Source organism: Abrus precatorius, unplaced genomic scaffold (genome assembly GCF_003935025.1).
Source record: "Abrus precatorius isolate BTA unplaced genomic scaffold, Abrus_2018 Scaffold6, whole genome shotgun sequence".
Lineage (NCBI taxonomy): Eukaryota > Viridiplantae > Streptophyta > Magnoliopsida > Fabales > Fabaceae > Abrus > Abrus precatorius.
Genome location: NW_020874406.1, coordinates 23225551 through 23250419, shown reverse-complemented (window position 1 = coordinate 23250419; position 24869 = coordinate 23225551). Strand labels below are relative to the sequence as shown.

Below are 24869 nucleotides of genomic sequence, written 5' to 3'. Positions count from 1 at the left end.
TGAAAAAATTATTCTTTTAGAGTATTTCTTTAATCAGCAGTATATAACTACTTCTGTTAGAGAAAATGTCTATTATCATTTTTTTATATTTAGTTATTTTTATTTAAGTTTTGTTAATCTTAATTAACTTCAACCTTTGAGATTAAGTTTAACCATCGAAGAAGCGCATGAGAAATAAATTTTGAAGAAAAAGAGGAAAAAAAGTGATTTTTTTAATTTTTAATTAATATTCATTAGTTTTTTAGTTTTTAAAATACAACTCACAAGAATGATTGATTCGTATAACTCTTAAATATATTTTTTTGAAAATATTATATTTTATATTTTTAATATAATAATAATTTTATACTTTATTTAAAATTTATTATTTTAAATATTTAAAATTTATTATAAAAATATTTTGTTGGCCCAACTTGTATTGGTATCATTATTTGAACGTCTAGTTGATTAGTGGGTCCGCAGCCAAAGGAACGCACTTCAAAGCACAGCTTCTAGGCCTTGGTCCATTTTTTAATTAATAATTTACAACTTGTCAGTTGGTTTTTGCAGGAGTAAGTACCACTGCATAGGTGTAAGTAAAACATTATTCGACCAAACAGAGTGGGAAAGGATACGATGAAATGGAAGCAATCTCATTTTAGGGATAGGTGGGCCAAAAGTTTGGAATTTTATCCCCTCATAATTTGGATAAAGTTATTGTTGATTAAAAAAAATTGGTTGCACGAATAATCAATAAGCATAAATGTTTGTTGATCTGTAAAACATTTTACCAATCACTCATTACCTCTCCTCAGTATTCCCCATGTCATGTCTCCAGAAGATAGAACATAATAATCGTCAGCATAAATCACATCACTTTACTTAGTAGCAAAATTAGTGTGTAGCTGCAAAGAAAATGAAACAATATCGCACTCAATTACACCATGAAATGAGATAACACCTGTCATTTTAGAGTTATTTTTGGAACACTTGAAAGAAGATATTTTTAAAGGTTCTTTTACATTTTAGGATATATTATTAAAAGTATGATGTTGAATTTTAATGACTCAAGTTGGAAAGTAGCGTGGAAGCTAGCATACAGAAGGTATATGATGAAGAGTATGGGTCTATCATCTCCGTAAGCAATAGTGTTGAGCTAGCACAGAGCAATAAGATGAAAGAGAAAGAGGAAGTGATAGAGGGGCAGAGAGGAAGCAAAGAAATGGAAGGATGGATAAACAGTATGGACAATTTACTGCCCTTTGTGGGGATGATGATGTTTATGCTGATTCAAAGTGGGAACATGGTGGTCATCAAATTTGCCATGGCTGAGGGGATGAACAAGTATGTCACGGTTGTCTATTCTACGGCTCTCTCCACCTTCATTCTTCTTCCCTCTGCCTTGTTTCTTAACAGGTTCTCTTTTTTTGTTTTCTTCTTTCTTACTTTATATCCCTTGCACTGCATGAAAGGACACGTATTTGGCTCAAGTTTAACTGAAAGAATTTTGTTGAAGAGGACTCCAATAAATACTTTTTTCTTCGTCAATTCTTATTTTCTTGTTGAAATTTATTAAAATTATGAAAGTACGATTGAGAATTTATAAATTACAAGTAAAATTAACGAATTTTAATTAATAATAAAAGAGATATTTGAAATTGTTTACGTTTGTCTTTTGGTTTCCTTTTTTCAATGGCAGGTCAGAGCGCCCTCCTCTCACATTCTCAACACTCTGCAGCTTCTTTTTTGCTGCACTGCTTGGGTTAGTGTTACTATTCTAACTATTATTATGCTTCTATCTGTATTTGCTTGTAAATCATATTACGTTGTGATGCTTTGGTTGTAAATTATGATCATACAACTTTCTTTATGTCGGATCTTATTTTCAACATTCCATTTTGTTTATATATTCATTGGTGTCTCATGTTAATAAAAGACACTTTCACTTTGATTTCTGAAAGAAAATAATCCTTGAAAATTATAAACAGAGAACATTTTCAATCTCTACATTTATTGGATAAAGAATTAAAATGTCTCGTATTTGTAATTTTTAAAATTTATTTAAGATATGTTTTAAAAAACTAAATTGAGTGAAGTAAAAACTTTTCAGGAATTTGAGTTGGGTATTTACTCGTAACTATATTACGGTGCAGGACTTCAGCACATATAATGTCTTATGTTGGCATAGAACTAAGCTCGCCTACACTTGCTTCAGCCATGCTTAACCTCATTCCAGCTTTCACTTTTGTTCTAGCTCTCATTTTCAGGTTCAGCTATTTTTATTTATTTTTCTGCGACGTTCAGACATTCTTCAAAATAAATTGAAAACAAGAGGACTCCAACTATCAACTGAAATTTGGAGTCCGGTGTGTTTAACCAAAACAAGAAGGAAATATCTTGCCATTAAAACCAGTAGTTGACACTAGAAAAGGGTTGTGAGATTTGTTGCCTTATCTCCCTCATGGAAATAACAAAAGGGATCTAAGGCGCTTCATAATATCTTCTTTTGTATAAGAAAAAAAGTAATATTGTAAAATTACTTCGATGAGAATAAGATTGAATTCAATAACAGCTAAAAGACAACGAAAAATTATTAACGTTAAAACTTGAAAAAAGTGGGGGCATGTACCCCTGCTTTGCCATGAGTGGGTCCGTTACTTTATTTGAAAGGTTTTGGATTGCTATTATGATTGTATTGCAATCAGAGAAATTGTAAAAATGTTGTGGATGATCTCCAAAACTAAAATACAGCTATAATTAATGCGGCTGTTGTGAACACAGTTTAAATCCAAGTTAAACAATATGGAACCTTTCTACATTACATGATGCCATGGTCTTGTAATTATGTAATATATGCCAAATCTTGCATTTACAGTATCTGAACTAATATTGTCTCAAATTTAATGGTTTAGAATGGAAGAAGTACATTGGAGACAATTTAGCAGCCAAGCCAAAATCTTAGGAACCATAGTATCAATTACAGGAGCATTTGTTGTGATATTTTACAAGGGCCAACCAATCTTCAAGACACATTCGTTAGACTCTCATAATAAACTTCAATCTTCACCCCAATCAACATGGATCTTTGGGGGGTTATTCTGTGCTGGAGACTCTCTCCTTGGCTCCATGTGGTACATATATCAGGTTGGGCAAATTACTTGCTACTATATATATACACATATTAATGTAAGAATAATTAATATATATTATTAGATCTTAATTGAATGATTAAAATTATAAATATATATAATATTTTTAAGTAATTACATGATTTTTTTAATTTTGATTAATTATTTATGTATAATTATATGGTTAAGGTTCAGATTTATATTTTTTATATCTTAAAAATAAAACATGTTATGTTATATATTTGTTAAGTGTTTAGTCTTTACAAAAATTATAAAATTTGAATTAGTTCCAGTAAGATATTTTGTTAAAATATAATTTTTATTTTGTTCATAAATTATTTGTCCTTCTAGTTGATATGATTCAATTATAAGTTGACACTTAGTATTGTTTTAATGAACCATATTAACTTAGAGGGATTAAAAGCAATAATTTATTAAAAGATAAAAACTAAACACATAAATAAGTTATATATGTATAAAATTTATTTTTAATGAAGACTTATTAAAAGTGTTATTTTATTTGAATTTATATATATATATAAATTCATTTTACTAAGACAATGAATGTAAAATTTATTGATTTTGTTTTTGTTCCTTTTCCTGCTAATGTTTCAGACTACAGTTATAAAGAAATACCCTGTCGTAAGAGTGGTAGTCTTCTTTCAAATATTTTTTTCATTCCTTCAATCAGCAGTGTTTACCTTAATAGCAGTTAGAGATGATCCAAGAGCATGGAAGCTAGTTGATAAGGGTTTTATTGTCATTTTATATCAGGTAATACTTCATAGTCTCGGCTATCAATTTGAAAACGATGAATATACTTTAATCACAAAATATAAAGGGTTAAAAATGAAAACTTTGATATGTACCCATTCCTCCTCCTTTGTTTAGATATTCCCATTCGTTTAGAATTTGGTGCTTGTGGATTGTGGTCCCTAATAAGGTTTACAATGGTTATGAATAGGCAATAGCTGCCATACTGATACGTCACGTATGCACATGGTGCGTCCAAAGAGCAGGACCTCTTTTTTGTGCTATGTTCAAACCTATGGGAATCATCTTCACCGTTTTAATGGGTGCAATTTTTCTCGGCGATGATTTATGCCTTGGAAGGTAAAATTTTATCACTACCACTTTAAGTTACATAATAGCAAATACTTTATCTATGGACTATGAAGACTCCTACCTTAATTTAATCGGATTTTGTGAAAATTAATGAAGTTTTGGAATGACTTACCTGCAGTTTGATTGGTGCGGTTATAATCGTGATGGGATTTTACGCTGTTCTGTGGGGAAAATCCAAAGGGGACAAGGTTAAGAGAGTGGTTGAGAACTTGGAGTCGCCATGCCATAATGTTCCTTTATTACAAAATAGATGTAACTAGTACGTGGAATATGCGACAATGAGGAATAGTAACAACAATTGTTAATATATTTTTATTATTAAATGAAATTTGTATATATTTATTAAATAATAACTGTGCAGGTTTAAGTTCTTTCGTAAGCCAAATTAATTTATAACTACTTTATTTATAATATATTTTAACAATGGAAATGAAAAATATATATATATATTGTTAAATTATAAGCATGTGAATATTTGATATTTTTAATTAATTTTAAAGTTTACCTCAAGTTATTTTTTTTTTATTATAAGACCGTTAAATTTTGTTAAAATTTTTGTTGGAAGCTACATTTTTTAAGTCGGATTGTTTAGACCCGTTTAATTCTTTGTGTATAGGTAATAAAACATAACGAAATTTAAAGAAAAATGCCATAAGTAAAAGATCTAAAGAAATTTTATTAATAATTATCAAAATATAAAAAATTTATGATTGAAATAATGTGGATCTTTAAAAATAATTTGTTTTAATTTCTCATTTTAGTAAATAAAATCACACACAAAATTAATATGTTAGTTGCAACTCAACAATTATGAGAAATTCTTAATAATTGTCGTGATCGTCTGAAGAAAATAAAAAAAGTGTTCAAAATCAAGATTTGACGAAAAGAATGGTTAATCTTTGCGCTTTAACTCTTATTTAAGATGAAATGACTGGATTTTTTTATATGTTGATTATAATACTGTGTTTTTGAAAGAATCTCTCAAGCATTGAAAATTTTCAAATTTTAAAATTCAACAGTATTATAATAAAAGAATTCACATAAAATAAAAATAAAATTTAAGAAAATAAAATAAATAATAATAATAAATAAAATTAGTGAATCGAATCAACAATTTTTATTAGATTTGTTTTATTTGAATGGTTTAAATTAAATCTTCTTTTATAATTTTCAAATATCTAATTTTATGTAAAAAATCAACTTCTTATTATTTTACATTTTAAAATGGGATTCTATTTAATATTTTCCAAAAATGAGTTCTTATTTCAGAAGAAGATTATTTATTATTTTACAAAATATATCAATTTGAGTAAAAGGTTGTGTTTTTCAAAATGCAAAAGAAGTCAAATGGTATAATAATAATAAAAATATGTATTACAAATATTCATTAGAGACTTACTTTAATATATAGAGATAGAAAGTGACGGATATTAAAACTTTTTTAGTTAAATGGACAAGATTATTTAATAATCACGTTACAATTTTAAAAATTGTGTATTTTAGTTTTAATTATAACCATTCAAATAAATTTTAATAATTTATAGTTTTTTCATTTTTATAATAATTAAGTATTCTCATGTCATACATCCGTTTTACATCTATAATTTAGTTGTGCTAATGTACAAAATTAAAATACTATATCAATAAATTAATTAAGTTGATTCAATCTTATTTCAAATAGTACAAGATTTTGATTAAGTGGGGTTTAGATTCAAATAATTGATGCTCAAAATTTTAAATCAGATAAGGACAAAAAATAAAGCCATGATAACATCTCTGATAAACATTACTTCCGTTTTGTTTTTTTATTTCAAGTATGTTAAAGTTTTTAATGTTTATTTTTATGTTTTTTCTTACTGCTATGATCACTTATAGTACAAATGATTCGTTGACCAAGTGGAGCACCGTATTAGTTAGTTTTTCTTACATCATCATTAAATTAGTTTATTCTATCTTATTTCAAATTCAAACAAACCGATTAAAGAGTTCCATCTTGAACAAAAACAAAATCTAAAGAGTTCAATGTTGCAGAATAAAAAAAAATTGATGTCCAAGTGTCAATCAAAAAGGCCCAAAAACAGCTGGGGAGTTTTTCATAATCTGGAAGAAGGAGTTAAAGAGCTAAAAAGAGGCTTTGTGGCTCTGGCTCTGTTCTTTGTTAAGGGTGTCTGTAATTTTCGGTTGTTTTTTACTTTATTTTATTATGTTTAGTGTTTTTGCAATTGGTTAATTGTGTGTAATTTTAAGATTATATATATATATATATATATATATATTTGCTTATTTATTATGCATTGTACGTAATACTTATTAATATGAGAAATTTGAAAAAAAAAATTATGTACATTATGAAAGTGTGTGAAAGATTTTGAAAAGCTTATAAAAATAATTTATAACGCTCGAGTTTTTCTAAAAAATTATTTTAATAATATTTTTATTGTAACTTGTTAAAATAAACTGTTTTTTAAATTTATTCTAATCAATTTTATGGTCATATTTATGGTAAAAATCTTCATATAATAAAAATTATTAAGTTAATGATGTTTAATTGAACTCCGTACTCAAGTATACTTTATCTGCAACTTTTAAGGAAGAAAAAAAAACCACAAGCATTTTTTTTCACATTAAAAAATATGAAAGTTCTTCATTTTATTGCCCTTCGTCACTACATGATCAACAGTACTTTAATCTAAAAGTAAAATAATAAATAGATAAGCTATTTATTGATGATAGCACAGTGAACTGCATTACTGGGACTACACATAATGGTTCAATCAGTTGTTCTTCCAATAAAAACAATCATCAGTATACGCATGGGTTTTGTGGTTGTACCTACAAATTTTGTCCTCCATTACACTCCAGTTGCAATGCCAACATTTCTTATGATCCTTGTTTTTTTCATATAAGTCAAACTTATAAAAGTCACCTTTCCTTTTAATGTTACACTGATATTTTGTAGAGCCAATAACCCTTGGCCTGAACTTGAATTCTAAGGTTTCACCAGGACCAAGTACTTTCTCTCCAATATCTTTACCTGTCTCTTCCTTGCAATGAATGATTAGAAGCTTGTTATCAGCCAAATTGTTCACCACTACCTCGTGTACTTGGAATGGTAGACATGCATCAGATACAGCTACCAGCAATGCAAGCAGTGATAGTGGAAGAACAATTCTCACGAATGTTGAAGACATGGCACCTTTGATTGTAATACCTTATGCATATGATATATATGGTGCGTGTAAATTAAAAAAAGTGAGTTGGTGCCTTGTTAACAGATATTTATACATAGTTTAGGAGTGGAATAAAACGTCTATGTTAGTATGATAAGCATTTCACAAGCTAATATAAGAAAAGGAAAGGAAAAAAAAAGAGATACATTCAGTTTATAGTCAAATCTTATTAATTTTGTTTCATTTCAATGGTTTAGAATGACATTTTCAGTCAAATTCTTTTTAGTACAAACACCTTTAGTCAAATTCATAATTTTCTATACGTAAATTGCTAAAAGTAACAGAATAGTAAAATCAAATTAATTTTTATTTTATGATTTTCCAAACATGCAGTCTTCTTTCAAAATTCAACTTCTTATTTTTTTACATTTTTAAACGGGGTTTTATTTAAAGATATTATTTAATAATTTTCTAAACTTATTGATTTTTTCCTTCAAAAGAAAATTATTTATTATTTTACAAAATATAACAATTTAAGTAGAAGGTATTCATGAGATTATCATAAAGCGATTATTGTCGTTAGAGATAAAAATAGATAAGGTCGTTCAACAGAAGCTTATGGCCTAACTTTTTTAAAGTTTAGTCCAACTTCACTTATTTAATTAATAGACTTAATTTAAGCTTGTGAAAAAGTTTAATTAATTAAATAGGTCAAAGTTAAACTTAAAAAAAAGTCTATTAGACCTTTTAAAAGTTTAATTAATTTAAGCTTGTTAAAAAGTTAAATTTATAATAATATATTAAATAATTTTATATAAAAATTATAATATAATAATATATAAAAATTCAATTAGTTTTGTCACAAGTATAATTTGACGAGAAAATTAAAGGTAATAACTTTTAAAAGTATTTTTAAAAAATATTTGTAATTATTATTTTTAAAGTATTTTTATTTTAATAATTTTTTCTTTATTTTGAAAGTTGATGAACAATATCAAGAGATCTTCTTGAATATCTGATGACATATTTTTTGCTTCACATTTACTGTAAAAAAAATATTATTATTTGTTGCATTTGCTAATTTTAGGTCTGAAACTTATTTAGTTATACTGTATTTATTGATTTAATGTGTAAAACTTTATGCTACTAGATTTGCTTAATGATTTATAAATTGATATTCATTTTATTATATTTTTTATATGTTTAGTGATTTACTTATTTAAACTAAATATGTGGTTTAAAAGTAATAAATAAGAATATATAATTTTATTATACATATTCAAGGTGTTGAATAATTTTTTAATAATTTATTTATATATAAGTCTTATTACTTTAAAAAAGATATACCTATTAAGTTAGTTTAATAGTCTATTTATAAGGAAGTTTAATGACCTATTAAATATTTCAATACAAAATAGGCCATTAAAAAGACTAACTGACAAAATTAGACTTTTAAAAAGGCTATAATAGACTTAATAAAAAACCTATGACAAGTAATAAGTCAAACTTATGCTTCAAAATTATTAAATAAATTAGGCCTATTTATGCAAAGTCTAGTCTGTTTTCATATCTAATTGTCGCCTTAATAAGTTCATATTTTGATATATTTTATGACTTATATTTATACACTTAAATTTTATTTTATATATATTTACACTAATTATGTTATTAATTGTTGCAGTTTAGCTGAAAGTTGTTATTAGTGCATTATGAAAATATTATAAATAAAAATTACATATTTTTATTCCATATATATGAAATTGAGTTCAAATTTTGAATTTAAACTTAGATATGAAGATTTGGAGCGATTCTAATTGTGGATAAAACCAATTTGAAAAGATAAAGTCCAACCAACTAGAAACTCAAGGGCTTTATGCTCCACACTTGAGACACTTCTACTTTTCTACACACCTTCTTAGTTCTAACTAAACTCATCTTTCAGAGTCATTGAAAACCATCATTGGCAAGGACGATAAGCTTTTCCTTGGAGTCCAAGCAAGTGATTAAGTGCCCCTTTGTACTTTTTTGGGTTTTTTTTGTTTGAGTTTTCTTTTGTGGTTATAGGTTTATTTATCACGTTCTTTATAATTTATTTTGTTATGAGTAACTAAACTCATAGCTAGGGTTATAGCAGATCCTACTACAAATAATCTCTCTTGGTACTTGAAATTAATTTATTGTCTCAGAGAGATTATTTTCAAGTATCAAGAATAATTTAATTTGATTGTTTAAATGTAACAGAATTGTAACGAATAAAAAATAAAGCTTAATTGTTAACAAAAAATTAAAAGAACAATAATATAATGTTTGAGAGATATTTGATGAGATGAGCCTAAAACTTATGAGTTCACCTACTACATTTCTTTATGTTCTAATTAATTTAATCTTAGTATTAGTATTCAAATATTTGTCAATTACTCATAATTAGTTCTATTAACACCCAATGATTATGTAATGTCAATATTATTTTTTCTAAGCAAACACCCTAATAATCATACAAGGTAATTGGTCGAGAAAGCATGAAGATCCTATAGGTTTATTAATTTAATAATGGCTGAAAGAAAAAAATTAAGTATGATTAACTTAGCCCTTTATCTTGTTTTATCCTATAGTTTCGTTAATTATACGTGATACGATCGCCTACAATATAACTAACTATGAGATGCTAAGGGTGATCAAATTTTAACATATACAATATAATTCAATAGAATAAAAATCAAACATTAAATGAAAACTAATACCAACATTAAAAGTAAAAATCACATAAAGTTTGTAGTATGATCCGTCATAACCCTAGTTATGAGTTTAGCTACTCATAACAAAATAAACTACAAAGAACGTGATAAATAAACCCATAACCATAAAAAAAAAACTCAAACAAAAGAAACATAAAAAGGTAAAAGATGAAGAGAGTTCTCATTCTTTGAAGGGCACTCAATCACTTGTTTAGATTTCAAGAGAAAGCTTGTTATCTTTGCCAATGGTCTTCAATGATTCTCAAAGATGAGTTTGACTAGAACTAAGAAGGTGTATAGAGAAGTAGAAGTGTCTCAAGTGTGGAGCATAAAACTCCTTTATATAAACTGTGTCCTGAGTTTTCAGTCGGTTAAACTGTATCTTTTTAAATCGATTTTATTTACAATCAGAATCGATCTAAATCTTTATATTTAAGTTTAAATTTTAAATTTTAAATTCAAACTCAACTTTACGTACAACTGTTAATAACTTTCAGCTATTATGTACTAATGATAACTTTCAACTAAATTACAATAATTAATAACATAATTAGTGTAAATATATAAAAAATAGAGATTAAATATATAAATATAAATTGTAAAATATATTAAAATATCAACTTATCACGTCTTTTGAAAGTCAGGTATGATACTGTTTATTAAGAATTTTCACGACGCATCCTATCTTAATAATTTGGCATTACCTATATTCAATTTTAAAGGCTTTTAGTTTTAAAATTTTGACATTAGTATATTACCGAGATACCTTTAAATTATAACTTTTTGTTGTTTTAACACACGGCCTGATGAGCTTTTTTAATTACTAATTTTTAACAACTATATATTATTAACAGTTTTTTTTCATTAATAAAATTATTGAAAATTATAATATTTAATAATTAATATATTAATTTTTAATAAAAACTCACCATATATAAACTCCCTTTAGTATCCTTTCGCATTGTTTGTATTTATTAAAAGAAGATTAAAACAATAATTTTGTAAGAAAAATGTTATTTTCCTTCATTTGAATAATTTATCATTTTGTCAAAGGAAAGAAAAATTTTTATAAACACGTTCGGATACACGTGAGAATGAATAATGTGATATTTTTAATGAATGAGAATTTTAATTTACACCTTTGGGATATATATATATATATATATATATATATATATATATTATAAAGAAATTTTTAAAAAATTTTAAGACTTTTTTTTTGGTAATTTTGGAAGTTGAGTTTTTTTTTTTTTTTTTACTTGATTGTTTAAGAGTAAAGAAATGTATATTTCGAAAATTTTAAAGCTTAAAGAACGCATTAAAGTTCTAAGTTACATTATCAAAACATTCCTGTGTGTGTGTGTGTTTTGTGTAGAAAAATCCAAATTGTGATTTAAATCATGATTTTATTATCAGAATTACTCAGTTTTGGCGTCAACAAATTAAATTAAAGGAGGATGGCAAAGTGTGGTGGTCTTGCGATGAGGGACATGCAGTTGAGTCTAATTGATTAAGGGCTTTTTGTTCATCGATCGATCAGCAATGCAAAATTCTGGGTAGGGCTTAGATTAGCTCCTACCACGCAATAAGGGCAAGTTCTTATTGAGATGGACTCATATGCCGTAGTGATTATCATTTACATTAGGATTGCCTCAAAAATCTGTCCTTTGAGCCTTTTGTTAGGTAGATAACTTCTTCAATGTATTTCTTGGTTTTACATTAAGCTATTATCATGAGATTTGTTTTGTAAATCTTGGTTGAATTTGATAATTTCTATCAAGGTGATTTGGTTTAGACTTTAGATAGCTCACTGAATTGAAGTACTCGTTCAGAACTCATGAGTAGCATCTCATGCATAGCATTTCATGGATTTAAGCATACATTAATATATGAATAAGCATATATAGAGAATCAAATATATTTCAGTTCTCATATTCCATTACTCGTGCTTGAATAATGGACAACTGGATCAATAACAACACAGAACAGGAAATGGTGGAACCACCACATTATTTAATAATACATTTACTAAGATTATGGTCATTCAATGGTGTTGAACCTCTATGCTTGTGCTTGAACATACTCATCAACCTCTAAGAAGTTCTTAACTGCAAAATCTTTGATGACAGTTGGATCAGGAATCTCAAGGTTAGCCTTTTCGTACTCAGCAGCCCATTTCACCTCACATCCATCGCCATTGGGTGTTACAGTGATGTGCCCCTTGAATTTTTTGTAGTACTTGAGGAGGTCCCCCTCAATCACAGAATATGTTACTGTCATCTTTGTATCATCAGCAGCTTCAATTTTCTCAATGGATACTTTCACAAGTGGTGACCCTGTACCATAAACCACCAAAGAACAAATCAAAATGCTAGGAACAAATATTCTTAGATTAAACATATAGATTAGTCATCAAGGAAGTGTGAGTGAGATATTTTAGTTCTTAAAATTATAAAAATCTACAAAACATCATTTGTTTTCGTCTTTTTTACTTTGATTTTTTTACTATATATATAAAGTGAATAATATTTCGTAAAATCAGGAACTAATGGAGGGTTTTTAAAATCTCATGGTTACAAAAAGATCTAAGGGGTTCAAAATTATGGGAGTAGCTCAATTTAACAGAAACGACTGAAGTACTATAATCTCTGTACAATATATAGCCAAACATAAATAGCAGACTATCACTAAATGCCATTATAACAAGGTTACAACACTAGAGAAAATCCCACATTACAAGTATTAGATTTGATTTTCACATAAGGGGTAAAAATACAAAGAAGAAAAGATTATAACCCTTTTACTCATACCCAAAATAAGAAAAGAAACCTTTCCTTGGGAGAAGGTTCTTACCTTCAGCATAAGTTATGCGGCGGACAGAACCAGGACACTTGCCATCACCCTCAAGAATCTCAATACTTTTGTAATCATGTGAGAAGGCCTTAGGGAATATGGTTGTAGAGTCCCTAAGGGTTTTCCAGTACTTGTCTGGGTTAGACTTGAGCTCAATGTCTACCTCTAGCCTTCCACGGGTAGCCATGGTTGATCAACTACAAAGAAATCAAAATGCAGATATATGATAGAATATAGATTGATATGCTATGAAAACACGGGATAATCATCACTATATATACTATTTGTGAAAAGAAAACAATAATTATGATTCAGGACAAAGGCTGTAAATTCATACAACTACCAATTTATGAAGGTGCAGCTAACTTTTATTTGGGTAATGTTACAAACGTGCATTTGCCATGAAATTTGGGACCCAAGCACTCATGCTCTCATATATCGAAAATGCAATAATTTCTCCACGATTATGATAGCTATCAAAAAATGCTCTGATACACCGACTTCTATACCTTTGCACTAAATTTGTAAGATCATTTTTTTCAAAACAAATAATATATAATGTTTTTTTTATTAAAAAATATATTTAATAATATTAATGCATTAAATTGTATTAAATTGTTTGAAGTGTTTGTCTGACTACTTAAAAATGTCATTTACATTTGTAAGTAATATAATATGATGCGTTGTTAAGTGTCATGTCATTTGTTTATAAAATTATAAAAGAAAAATATTAATTTTATTCACTAAATATGGAAGTGTTATTGAAAAAGTTATTTTAAATATTTATATCATTACCACGTTAAATTTATACAAATATTATCCTCAAATTAGCCTTCTAAAGATTTAATTTGTCACTAAATTAATCCTTTAATGATATAAAATAATATTTTATTGATTCTTAAAATTGATTAATATATTTTTATACCTAATTCAATGTATTAATAATATATTTTTAATAAAAATTTGAAAACACTAGTTCATAAACCTGTAAAACTATTCATATTAATGGTATAATCAATAATCTTGTACACACAGAGACCACACATGCCACACTCCGAAACAAGCGATAAATTTAGGGTAACATCAACTTTATGATTCCGCCTACTACACTGCATGAAGTTTGACCCATTCCCATGCCACCAAGGAATTAATATATTTTTTACTAAAATATATTAATATATTTTTTATAAAATTTATTTATTTTTCAGTAATATTTTTATATCATTTGTTAGCAAGATCGGTCCTTATGTGAATAACAAAACTCAAGTTAAATACCCTCTTCATAATCAATGCTCAATAACTATTATCTTCATAACTACATTGATTTTTTTTATTTGAAAGATGAATAATTACTAATGTATTATATAAGAAAAGGGTAACTTAGTTCTATAATGCAAAAGGACATTATTCTAAAATATATATTTTCTTTAGTTGGATTTAGAGTCATTGGACTAAGATTGGGCAACAATCCAGTTTGAGCAACTTTGGCTCCAACAACCAAAAATTGAGGTAGTTTGATTTTTGAATAATTTAGACCGCTTTCATCTAAATTTTATAAAACTCCCTCTTTCTCATACTTAATAAATTAAATTAGTTAATCTTACATTTTATAAAAATATATTAAATAGTATGAATATTTCGAGAGATCTAATAAAAAAAACTTATTTGTATGAAAGCAAAAATGAAAATTTAGATTATATAATTATACATGGAGAATTGTAATTAAAAAATTTGAAAAGTTATGTTAGTGTGTAAAAAATTACTAGACTATTTAAAAAATTAATATAATTATTATAAAATATGATAAAAAAATGTATTCATACTCTAACGTATATATATATATATATATATATATAATCTTCTGTTTCTTTTTGTGCTTTACATTCTGAGGAAAAATTGTTTTCTCTCACTCAATCCTTTTATTTGTCATAATAACATTGTCGGTGTCAATGATGTCTATAAGGCCACGTGATCAGTTGATATTGAAACACCAAACATTATTGTACTTTTAAATTTAAATGTTATTAAATATTTTTTTATATTATATTAAGATATTAAAAAATATTTGTGTTTTTTTAAATATATTAATAATTTTATTATTAAAATTAAGAGTATAGAATATTCCTTTTTTTAAGACAATTGTAGAATTTACCTACTCCCAATACCTAAAGAGCCATTTTCTGACACTTCTTTATCTTGATTGGAAATAAAATATCTTGACTCTTTAAAATGTGTATTTAACAAAGAATCAACAAAAATATCATTATTTAAGTATAATTTTAATAAAGTCATTTTTATCGAATACATGAATCTAAAAATATTTTAACTTAACGTGTAATTTCTAAATTTATATTTTTATAAATATAATTATATTAAATATTTAAAAGTATAATTTCTAAATTTATAGTTTTTATAAATATAATTGTATTAAATATTTAAAAGAAAATTTTTGTTTTCCATGTATACAAGATGAGGAAAACAAAGTTGCAAACAGCCTCAAGCCTATGATTCAAATCATTTGGAGACCATCACAAATGGCCAGAACCAAACTTTACCCTCTCATGGTTGGGAATTTCTTTTTATAGCCCGGGCCCTTCTATTTTATTCAAAATTTTAATTCCAAAAACTCTTTCAACAATTTAATACTAAAACTAATTTATGAATTATTTTTAAACTTATTTTTTAAAAATGCTAAAAAAGTGCAATTAAAAAAATTGAGAGGTCGGAAAAGAAATTGCCCTCAGGACTCTCGCAAAAAAGTAGATAGAATGCACAAATGAAGAAAAGAAAATAATGAAATGCTCAAATAATAATTAGTCCATGATACATGGTCAATCACATTAATTTTTAAAAGACAATTTATTTTAAGAATAATTCTAAATCCTCCTGCTCTTTATTCCTATTGAAGAAAGTATCTATTTTGTTTTGTTTTTATACTGATTGTTGGATAAGTCGTAAAATAAATTGATTTTTGGATAAATTGAAGCGATGGAACGCACTCATCTGTCCAAGAAATTAGAATGACAGCTAATTTGGACAAGAAGTGTATTTTAAAAAAAAGAGGAATAAAGCTTCTTCTTTTTTTAATGCAAAGAGGAATAAAGTTACTACACCCTCAATGCGTGATAGTTTAAACATTAGTTTGTTATTACATTAATATTCAAATAACTTAATGACAACACTTTGTGGAACACTAATATGATTAGACTCAAAATTTTAGATTACCATATTGAAAGTTCATTGTAAAAAACTTTTGGCTGATAAATATTTCTCTATTTTCAGTAGTCTTATGGTATGTCTTCTTGTGATACTCATGCATCGGTGAAGAATGTATTGAACTTCGGGTTTTCTATCCTGATTTAAGAGAAATTATAGTATGGATTAGTGGGAAAAAAAGAGAGTATAGATCTAATTGCTTAAAATGGACACATCCATTAAACTAAATTTAACTTAAACTAGTCAACTGATTAAAGTGAAAAAAATTATTTACTCATAACAAATTACAGTATAACAAACTAAAATAATGTTACTTCGTTATTCCTTTAGTCAATGAATGTTGATTCACCTAATTGACCTTTCACTCATAACAACTTGACTAGATTTTGTAGGACCCTTTATTAATTGGTGATTTATAGTCCAGCATAAACTCTCACCGAGGATGGTGGTTAGTTGAACTTGATAGATTGAGTCTCCGTTTACCTTAAATATTTTACCCACCCAGATAAGAAAATATATCCATTCCATTGATATTTTTCAAAAAATCCTATTTTATTGCCTTTCTGAATCACACGTTTTGTACTTCATAAAGTTTCTCATAATCTTGTGTCAAAATTTAATTTATTTATATAATATATTCACATCTATTATGTTTTCATTTATAATTAAACATACAAGTATTCTTTAACCAAAATGTATATAAAATGTTATTTCCTTAAAAAATTAAGCATAAGTGTGTCTAATTCAGTGGTGTTCCCACATGCGTTTACCGTTAATGCTACACAAAGTAGTGGTTGGTTGACGTGGATTTTTCACATTTGAACTCATAAAGAAACGCACTAAATCTACATTGAGAGTATATTGTTATTTGTGAATCTACAGATTGGTACGTACAATGGGGTTTGGTTTTAGATTTAAAGTTCTAAAAGACAGATGTTTGCCTAAACTATAATTTGAAACTTTTCAAAGTAACCAAATTTATGTTTGATTTATATTGACAATCTTGAAACTAAAATATAAGCAAAAGTTACTACGAGACAAACTTGTGTCCAAACCATGGTTTCGGATTTTTCGATGAAAAACCAAGCATGCAACTCATTTTTTTTTTGGATCGATGACATTAGCCAAGTTATTCACTTTTTCATTTCAGATGCCTTGTGGTTGTGGAACAGAAGCAACCCTAGTCACATGCTATGCTCGAAAGGAAAGACAGACATGATTGTTCACTTTGTTACGATTTGCAACATTAATTTATTTACTCTTTTGGTTTACATCTGTGACCCTTATTATACCACATATTCTTTGATTTCAAATGTAGTCTTGTCAATTCCATTCTTCCCTGTGCCCAAAATCAAAATCTCACTTTTCCGGTGAGCCCCAAATAGTAAGGAAGCGGAGGAAGAGCAAGTGACAAAACTTGTGGTGGGAAAAAGAGAATTTTTCCTAACCTTGTCACAGATTTTCAGGTGATGGTAACTGGTTAAAAAATATAGTGCTCTTGGGAGCCACAGCGATGGCCCTGGATAACTATTGGTACCAAGGAAAATCTTATTCAAATGCTGATGATGATATATTTTAATAGCAAAAATGACGGGTGCACCATACCAAAGAAAGATTTAAAAACAAGGTAACAACAGTATTTGCAATGAAGAGAACAAATGAAAGGACCATTGCAACCGTCACTTATTTGCAATATGAAAACGGTAAAACGTAAATAAGATGATCAACAAGGAAAATGAGGCTGCAGTTTCCATTTCTTTGTCAAACAAAGGACCCCCACCCATACCACATCCCAACCATAGGTAAGCAAGCCGTACCTACTTTAATCAGCATTCTCTTTGCCTTAAAGTACATATCTCTGTCTCTCTCCTTGTGTTGTTGGAAGATGTTATGTCAAGTATTCTAATCTAACTTCACTTGCTCTATACGTACTCCTTAGAGGATTCCCATGCCATCAAAATACTTATTATATGGGAATAATAGCTTTCTCAAGCACATGCCAACTATTCCAAATATTTCAAGGTTCTTAGCAAAAGTGCAAAACCCATCTGTATCTGTGTGTAAAGAAATTCTTACCTCACCTCTATCCAATTTCCAATTGCATGCTTCATTTGTTAGAACCTGACATTATTGAACAGAGAACATATAAGATAGAGAATTCAATCATGCCATTTGGTTTGGTCTCAGCTTGGAACAAGCGCCGTAGAAGCAAATCTCAAGATCATACAGATCCCTGTAGTGTCTTCTTTCTATTCTTGCCATGGTTTAAGCATGCACTTTAGTGCTGTTTCATTGCACAATTAACTTGTAACATTTACAAATTTATATTCAGGGGTTTACAAACCTGCACAGCTTTGGCAACTTGAAGATCAAACCCCACGTCCTACCAAAAGGCTGCATGGATCAACTGTTTTCACACTCAAGGAGATGGAAGAAGCAACATGTTCATTCAGCGATGAAAAGTTACTTGGAAAAGGAGGGTTTGGCAAAGTTTACCGGGGCACTTTGCGGTCCGGCGAGGTAATACACTCTGCACATAAGTTTTAAGCTCATGGAAATTCATCATAATTATCAAGACTTTGTAACAACTGTCATGGTAAACCATGGTTCTTAAAATATTCTCAAATTTTCTGATTTTGATGCAAATAAATACATTCTAATATAATGTTATTCCCTCTGAAGGTAGTAGCAATCAAGAAAATGGAGCTGCCAGCAATTAAAGCAGCAGAGGGGGAACGTGAATTCCGTGTCGAGGTTGACATTTTGAGCAGACTTGATCACCCAAATCTCGTGTCTTTGATAGGCTACTGTGCTGATGGAAAGCATAGATTCCTAGTATATGAATATATGCGTAATGGGAACCTGCAAGACCATTTGAATGGTTTGTCATGCATCCAAAATCCACACTACTGACAGAATTTATAACATATAGCTTCTATTAATCTAAACCTAATTTAGGAATTGGGGAAAGAAACATGGATTGGCCTCGAAGACTGCAAGTGGCTCTGGGAGCTGCAAAAGGGCTTGCTTATCTACATTCCAGTTCTGATGTTGGAATTCCTATTGTTCATAGAGATTTAAAATCGACCAATATTCTCTTAGATGCCAACTTTGAGTCAAAGGTATAAACAGACTTCCAATAATGACTGATAACATTTTGTTCTGACAATCATGTAGAGAGCTAAAATTAACATCCATTTTGTAGATATCTGATTTTGGGCTGGCCAAGTTAATGCCGGAAGGGCAGGAGACACACGTGACTGCCAGAGTACTTGGTACTTTTGGCTATTTTGATCCCGAGTATACATCGGTACGCATCTATGCCCCTAAGGTCTTAAAAAAGAAAACCTACACTTCAATTTTCAACACCTTCGGATAAAGTTTCTTCAACATTTTTCATGGTATTCACTCCTGAAGATAAAAATGAGATTTTATTGAGATTTTATTACGCATTATACAGTAAATCTAATTAATTCTTTTGCAACTATTCCTGTGCCCATGATGCAATCAGCTTCACATGTTAACATCAAGAATCCACTATTGCTGTAAAGTATGATTACATGCACAATATATCCCGTTTGTAAACTTCCTTTCATCTCATGCATAATTCATTAAACCATATATCAATATTTCCCATCTACATCTTAATGTAGAGTAAAATTTATCAATGGTTGAATAACACCAGTGTAGGACATACCAGTACCTGTTGTATTCATTTAGGCTACCATAAAATAAATTACCCATGCAAGTTAAGCCAGCAAAATCAACACCAACTCAAGCTGCAATATAGTCTAAACCTTGAAATTTTGGTTTGCATTAGAAGCCTGAGGCTTAAATTCTATCCAATTCCAAAGAACTCTCAGTTTCCTTATATGGTTTTATTAAGTTGTTAGTAAATGATACAGAAAAAATTTGTTACAACGAAAAGCCTACGATAAGACAGTGAGAAATCATTTGACTCTAAAAAACAAATTTAGGGCCCTTGTTTAATAGCTCCTGCTTTTAGATCAAGTGGTTGTCATGGTATCAGAAACTGATAGATACTGTAGTGTACAGATCAACCCTTGCCATCCATGGAAATGGTGAAGTAACTTTCATTCCAGTTATAAAGTTGAATGAAATTTCTGCAGTTATCTGTATTCCAGCCTAGATGGCTTTTTTAGTGGAAGGTGTGTTAAAGAGTTAATTAAAATCATTTTCATGTGCTTGCCTAAACACCTTTGTTTTTATCTGACAACCTCTGCTGGATTTTTTTCCCTTTCTGTTTTTTTTTTCTCCCAAAACCCTAGTTTGAATGGAATATGTATGGGATAGGAATCTTAAGCAAAAAAGAGATGTTCCAGCTCACAGAAACAATTGTTTTCATTTTCACGTAACAGTTCAAAATGTAATATAGACATTTAGTTTTTATACCTTACAAGTAACCTGAAATGAACATGATTCAATTCAGAAATGAACATATCACTCCTTTTATCACCTAAGTATACAGCATACATACAAACAGTATATCCAATCTTTTAACCTTCTATTTTCTTATATTAGTATATGTGGATTGCAACACAAACATGTTTTTATACCAACATCATTATGTCACTGACAACAGACTGGAAAACTCACTCTACAAAGTGATGTTTATGCTTTTGGTGTTGTTCTTCTGGAGCTTTTGACTGGACGCCGAGCTGTAGATCTAAATCAGGGTCCCAACGATCAAAACCTTGTACTACAGGTAGGAAATGTACACACACATAGAGGGCATTGATCTGTAACTGTAAGAATATCAAATTAAAAAATAATTGGACATTCAGTTACTACTTACTAGTAATCAGCAATTTTCTTTTATATCTTTCAAGTCATCTCTTTTTCAAGACATCCTTGATGGTAGTTTTTCTTTTATAAGGGAGTATATCAAGAGAGAGAAGTGACTTATTGTAAGAGTGGGAAGAACAAATCCTAAGCATTGCATCATGCATTCATGAATGAAATAAAAAATAGTCATATGACTTCTTTAGGTGATCACATGAATTTTAAAAACTTCTAAGATTTACAATCCATGTAGGATAAATAGTAATTTCACTTGAAATCCCCCTGCCCCCTCTCAACAACACAGACACTGCAAAAGATTTTGGTTCCCAGGTTCCAGAATGTTACATTCATACAACAGCACAACTTTAATTCATTTGACATTCATATGCAGGTGAGGCACATATTGAATGACCGCAAGAAGCTTCGTAAGGTGATAGATCCAGATATGGCTCGAAATTCTTACACCCTTCAGTCTGTAGTCATGTTTGCCAATCTAGCATCAAGATGTGTCCGAACAGATAGTAATGAGAGACCATCAATGGCAGAATGTATAAAAGAACTCCTAATGATTATCTATACAAATTCAAAAGGCTTGGGAATGGTTATGCATAGTTTGAGAATGATCTAGTGAAATCACAAGTTTAGACACCGGAATTATAATGATTTCTTATTGACAATAAAACTGTGGACTCATTCAGAAGTTCTTCCATTCATATTTATACACCAAGCAGAATAATATGACCAGTGCAAAGCATTTTAATTTGGATGATCTTGCGAGATGAGGAAATCAATCCATTATGGACAAAGCTACAAGAGCATTTCTATTTTTCTTCTCCACCCACATTCGTGCCCCGGTGCTACTCACACCCTTTCTGTCACATGGCAGGAGTATCCAACCTAAGAAACCATGACAAAAAAACCACTTCCCTGGAAAATGTTCCCTAATCTCCAAACATTGATATTTTGTTCTCTCATGATAGGCATGGTTCAACAGATTCCATTTGCTACAAGGCGTTCGATTTTCAAGAATGACATATGTTTCAGGATACAGAGTAATATGTTTTGTACTTTTTGTGCATCTCTAGCATTTTCCTAGGTTCTTCAAGAAAGAACCCATGTATCTAAACCGGTATTTTAAAACAAGTTACCAGTTTTACAATCCTTTAAATCACTTGGCTGTCAGAGCCAGAGAAGTAAATCGATAACTTCGACAACAGTATCTTGTAATTTACCTGAAACACAATCAGTCACTGTCCTACAGATAAGAGAAATAAATAAGGATGCCTGATAACACTCCCTTCTCCAGTCAAACTAAAAACCAACATGAGCAGCTTTGCTACCATTGCTGAAACAGAAATTCAGAACAACAAATGAGAAACTGTATCCTGGGACATATTTGATTATAAGATCATACGGAAGCTAGACATAACACACAAGCTTTTAAGCAATGAAAATGCCAGCAATAATCTCTTTACCATTGGCTGAAATTTATTGGGACTCCTGAAATGATGTGGTTCTCAGTCCCTATTTATTCTCATGGATTATTTCATGATTTTTAAAAACTTCAGTCAATAATAAAGAGTGTGCTGTTAGGACTTAGTACTCCTCGCAAGCAATATAAGACAGCGGCAACATTACCTTAACATTCATGTTGTCTTTTACATATCAGAAACTGACAGATCTGTTTCTGAAGGCGTACTTGAAAGAGGAAGTTTCTTGCACATCAAGTGCTTGCGTCTCTGCAACATCAGCAGGACTAGTATACTATCTGTCTTCACAATTTTGTAATCCGCTTTTGTATACATGTTAAATGGAGCAGCGTCGATCATTCTGCAATGCAAGTATACGTCTCTTGATGAACTCATCTGAGAAATTAATTCCTCACTTGCCTTTAGAAGATGCCAGCCAATGCCCCTCCTGAAGGGAATTACCGGAAACATACACTTAGAAAGTTGGAATCCAGCTACCTTCAGGTAGATCGAGACATTCATAATTTCACATAAGTTGAAAATACACCCCAACAACATTTTTCTCCTTGAAAATAATAAGTCTTTTATACACTATTTACAGACCCATTTACACAACATGACTCAGCACAACCCAATTCAAGATCGTATGTGATTAATTCATCTAAAGATCCAACTTAACACTCAATTTATAGAACAGGCACGCCAACCAATTAAAATTTCGTTTTCAAATTTGGGTCTCACCATATAAAATTTGCCAAAACAACTGAAAGTATTGCTCACCAGTCCAAACAATGACGATTTCAACCCAAAACTAATAAAAGCATAACACGTTGTATTAAATTTAAAAATATTATTTAAATTTTTTTTTAATCAGACATAAACCAGAGCACTACTGAAAACTGAAAATAGTATCTTAAAATTCCTCATATGTAACTTAGAAATATTTTTCTAGCTAGTTTCACTATTTTCACTCTAAAAAAAATGATGAGCATATATATAGCACTGCCTAAGTGTAAGTGCACTCTTCTGTCAAATAATAATAAAAATAAGGTATTTTATATACCTTCTGAGAGACTTTAGCACGGCCATGTTACAAATGTAGGGCGAATCCAAAGGAGGGGTGGGTGAAGGGAGAGAAACATTGGCACCCCTTTTGTCAAAACAAACCTCCACAGTCCCTGCTAGTTGCACTTCTTCTTCTTCTTCTTTGTAGAAACCAACGAGCGTTGCCATGTGTGGCATCAACGTCCTTCGCTCCACCAAGTACTGTTTCACAAGGAACCTTAACACGTTGAGGTAGGCTGCGGGCAAGAGCATGGATTCGGCGAAGGAATCGGCTAGTAACCGGACGGTGAGGTCGATCTCGTGGGGCCTCATGACCCGGACCCACATGGAACCCGATTGGAGTTGGTGGGAGTAGAGGAAGGTTTCGAGGAAGTTGAGGTTGCGGTGTTCATTGTCGGTGAGGAAGCGACCCGTGTAGAAGGGGTCAGGTGAATGGGAATGAGAAGAAGAGAGTTTGAAAGTGGAGAGTGGGGTTTTGTTGAAGTGGAAGGGGCGCGTTGTGAAGGAGCGTGGTTGGTGGAATTGGAAAGAGAGGTTTTGAATTTGAGGGTCTAAGAAGGAGAGTGAAGAGAGAGTTGCAGCCATTGCCAAATTGGAATGGCTTTGGTTGGTGACAGTCAATGTTATCTGTGAGAGTTATCAGATGAATACTTAGATGCCATCGCCACCATTGGTAAGGTATGCTGTGCTGTCTTCGATCCTCAGTTTTCCTTCCACGTGGACCCCACCACGGCCAAAATCTCCATACTTGTACCAATGGCGTGTCACGAAAGCCTACACGTGCAAAAACTTTAGCCCAATAGATAAATAAAATAAGCTCACAAGAAAGTAATCTTTTATTTTATTTTTTTCTTTGGTCAACATAAGAAATTTTAATCTATAGTAATATAAGTTATATATAAAAGATAAAACTATTCATATAAAAAAATTACTGCAAAAGTGAAAATATATTATAATGGAAAACTTTGCCGAAAAAGTACATATTTATTAAAATAAATTATAAAAGTATAATAAATATTTTTAATACAATTTTTATATTTATTTATTTATTCTTAATTTTAAATATTAAAATTAAAAAATTAATTATAATAATAATAATTGAACAATAGTATTATTGGAGTCAATAATAGCAAAAGTAGTATTAAATATAGTAATAACAGAAATAACTATAATTATCATGGTTGAACGGTGATGATTATTTTAATTGTGCCAAGTATAATGTTAGTCATAGGAAGAATTGTGGTTAATTGTGATAATAATAAAATATTAACAATGATAAAGATAATAATAAAAATAATATTAAATACAATAATAATAAAATTGATA

The 24869-nt window shown here is 29.5% G+C and overlaps 4 protein-coding genes across 8 annotated transcripts; 2 read left to right on the top strand and 2 right to left on the bottom strand.

Annotated features, from left to right (window-relative positions):
- Window positions 1-1049: 1049 nt before the first annotated feature.
- On the top strand, window positions 1050-4601 carry LOC113869182 (WAT1-related protein At5g40240-like). The gene is made up of 7 exons (XM_027505385.1): window positions 1050-1395; window positions 1679-1741; window positions 2133-2246; window positions 2892-3123; window positions 3723-3881; window positions 4072-4220; window positions 4351-4601. The coding sequence occupies exons 1-7, from the start codon at window positions 1154-1156 to the stop codon at window positions 4490-4492; spliced, it is 1101 nt and encodes a 366-aa protein (XP_027361186.1). The 5' UTR covers window positions 1050-1153; the 3' UTR covers window positions 4493-4601.
- Window positions 4602-7661: 3060 nt separating this feature from the next.
- LOC113868910 (probable serine/threonine-protein kinase PBL28) lies at window positions 7662-21655 on the top strand. 3 transcript variants are annotated; one of them, XM_027504903.1, is made up of 8 exons: window positions 7662-7672; window positions 18325-18441; window positions 18559-18726; window positions 18889-19087; window positions 19165-19328; window positions 19412-19516; window positions 20810-20932; window positions 21401-21655. In XM_027504903.1, the coding sequence occupies exons 3-8, from the start codon at window positions 18634-18636 to the stop codon at window positions 21635-21637; spliced, it is 921 nt and encodes a 306-aa protein (XP_027360704.1). In that variant the 5' UTR covers window positions 7662-7672; window positions 18325-18441; window positions 18559-18633; the 3' UTR covers window positions 21638-21655. The 3 variants fall into 3 exon arrangements, with proteins under 3 accessions (XP_027360704.1, XP_027360703.1, XP_027360702.1); XM_027504902.1 differs by lacking the exon at window positions 7662-7672 and having other exon boundaries at window positions 18160-18441; window positions 18539-18726; XM_027504901.1 differs by lacking the exon at window positions 7662-7672 and having other exon boundaries at window positions 18160-18477; window positions 18539-18726.
- LOC113868913 (MLP-like protein 423) lies at window positions 12027-13238 on the bottom strand. The gene is made up of 2 exons (XM_027504906.1): window positions 12991-13238; window positions 12027-12473 (listed from the first exon to the last, which is right to left on the bottom strand). The coding sequence occupies exons 1-2, from the start codon at window positions 13175-13177 to the stop codon at window positions 12199-12201; spliced, it is 462 nt and encodes a 153-aa protein (XP_027360707.1). The 5' UTR covers window positions 13178-13238; the 3' UTR covers window positions 12027-12198.
- Window positions 18753-24264, bottom strand: LOC113868911. Of its 3 annotated transcripts, none has more exons than XR_003505434.1 (4): window positions 23542-24264; window positions 22648-22926; window positions 20824-22354; window positions 18753-19068 (listed from the first exon to the last, which is right to left on the bottom strand). XR_003505434.1 is itself a non-coding variant. In XM_027504904.1 (2 exons), exons 1-2 carry the CDS (start codon window positions 24126-24128, stop codon window positions 22668-22670), a joined length of 846 nt encoding a protein of 281 aa, XP_027360705.1. In that variant the 5' UTR covers window positions 24129-24159; the 3' UTR covers window positions 21025-22667. The 3 variants fall into 3 exon arrangements, 1 of the variants encoding a protein (XP_027360705.1); XR_003505435.1 differs by having other exon boundaries at window positions 18955-19068; window positions 22242-22354; window positions 23542-24159; XM_027504904.1 differs by lacking the exon at window positions 18753-19068 and having other exon boundaries at window positions 21025-22926; window positions 23542-24159.
- Window positions 24265-24869: the final 605 nt, after the last annotated feature.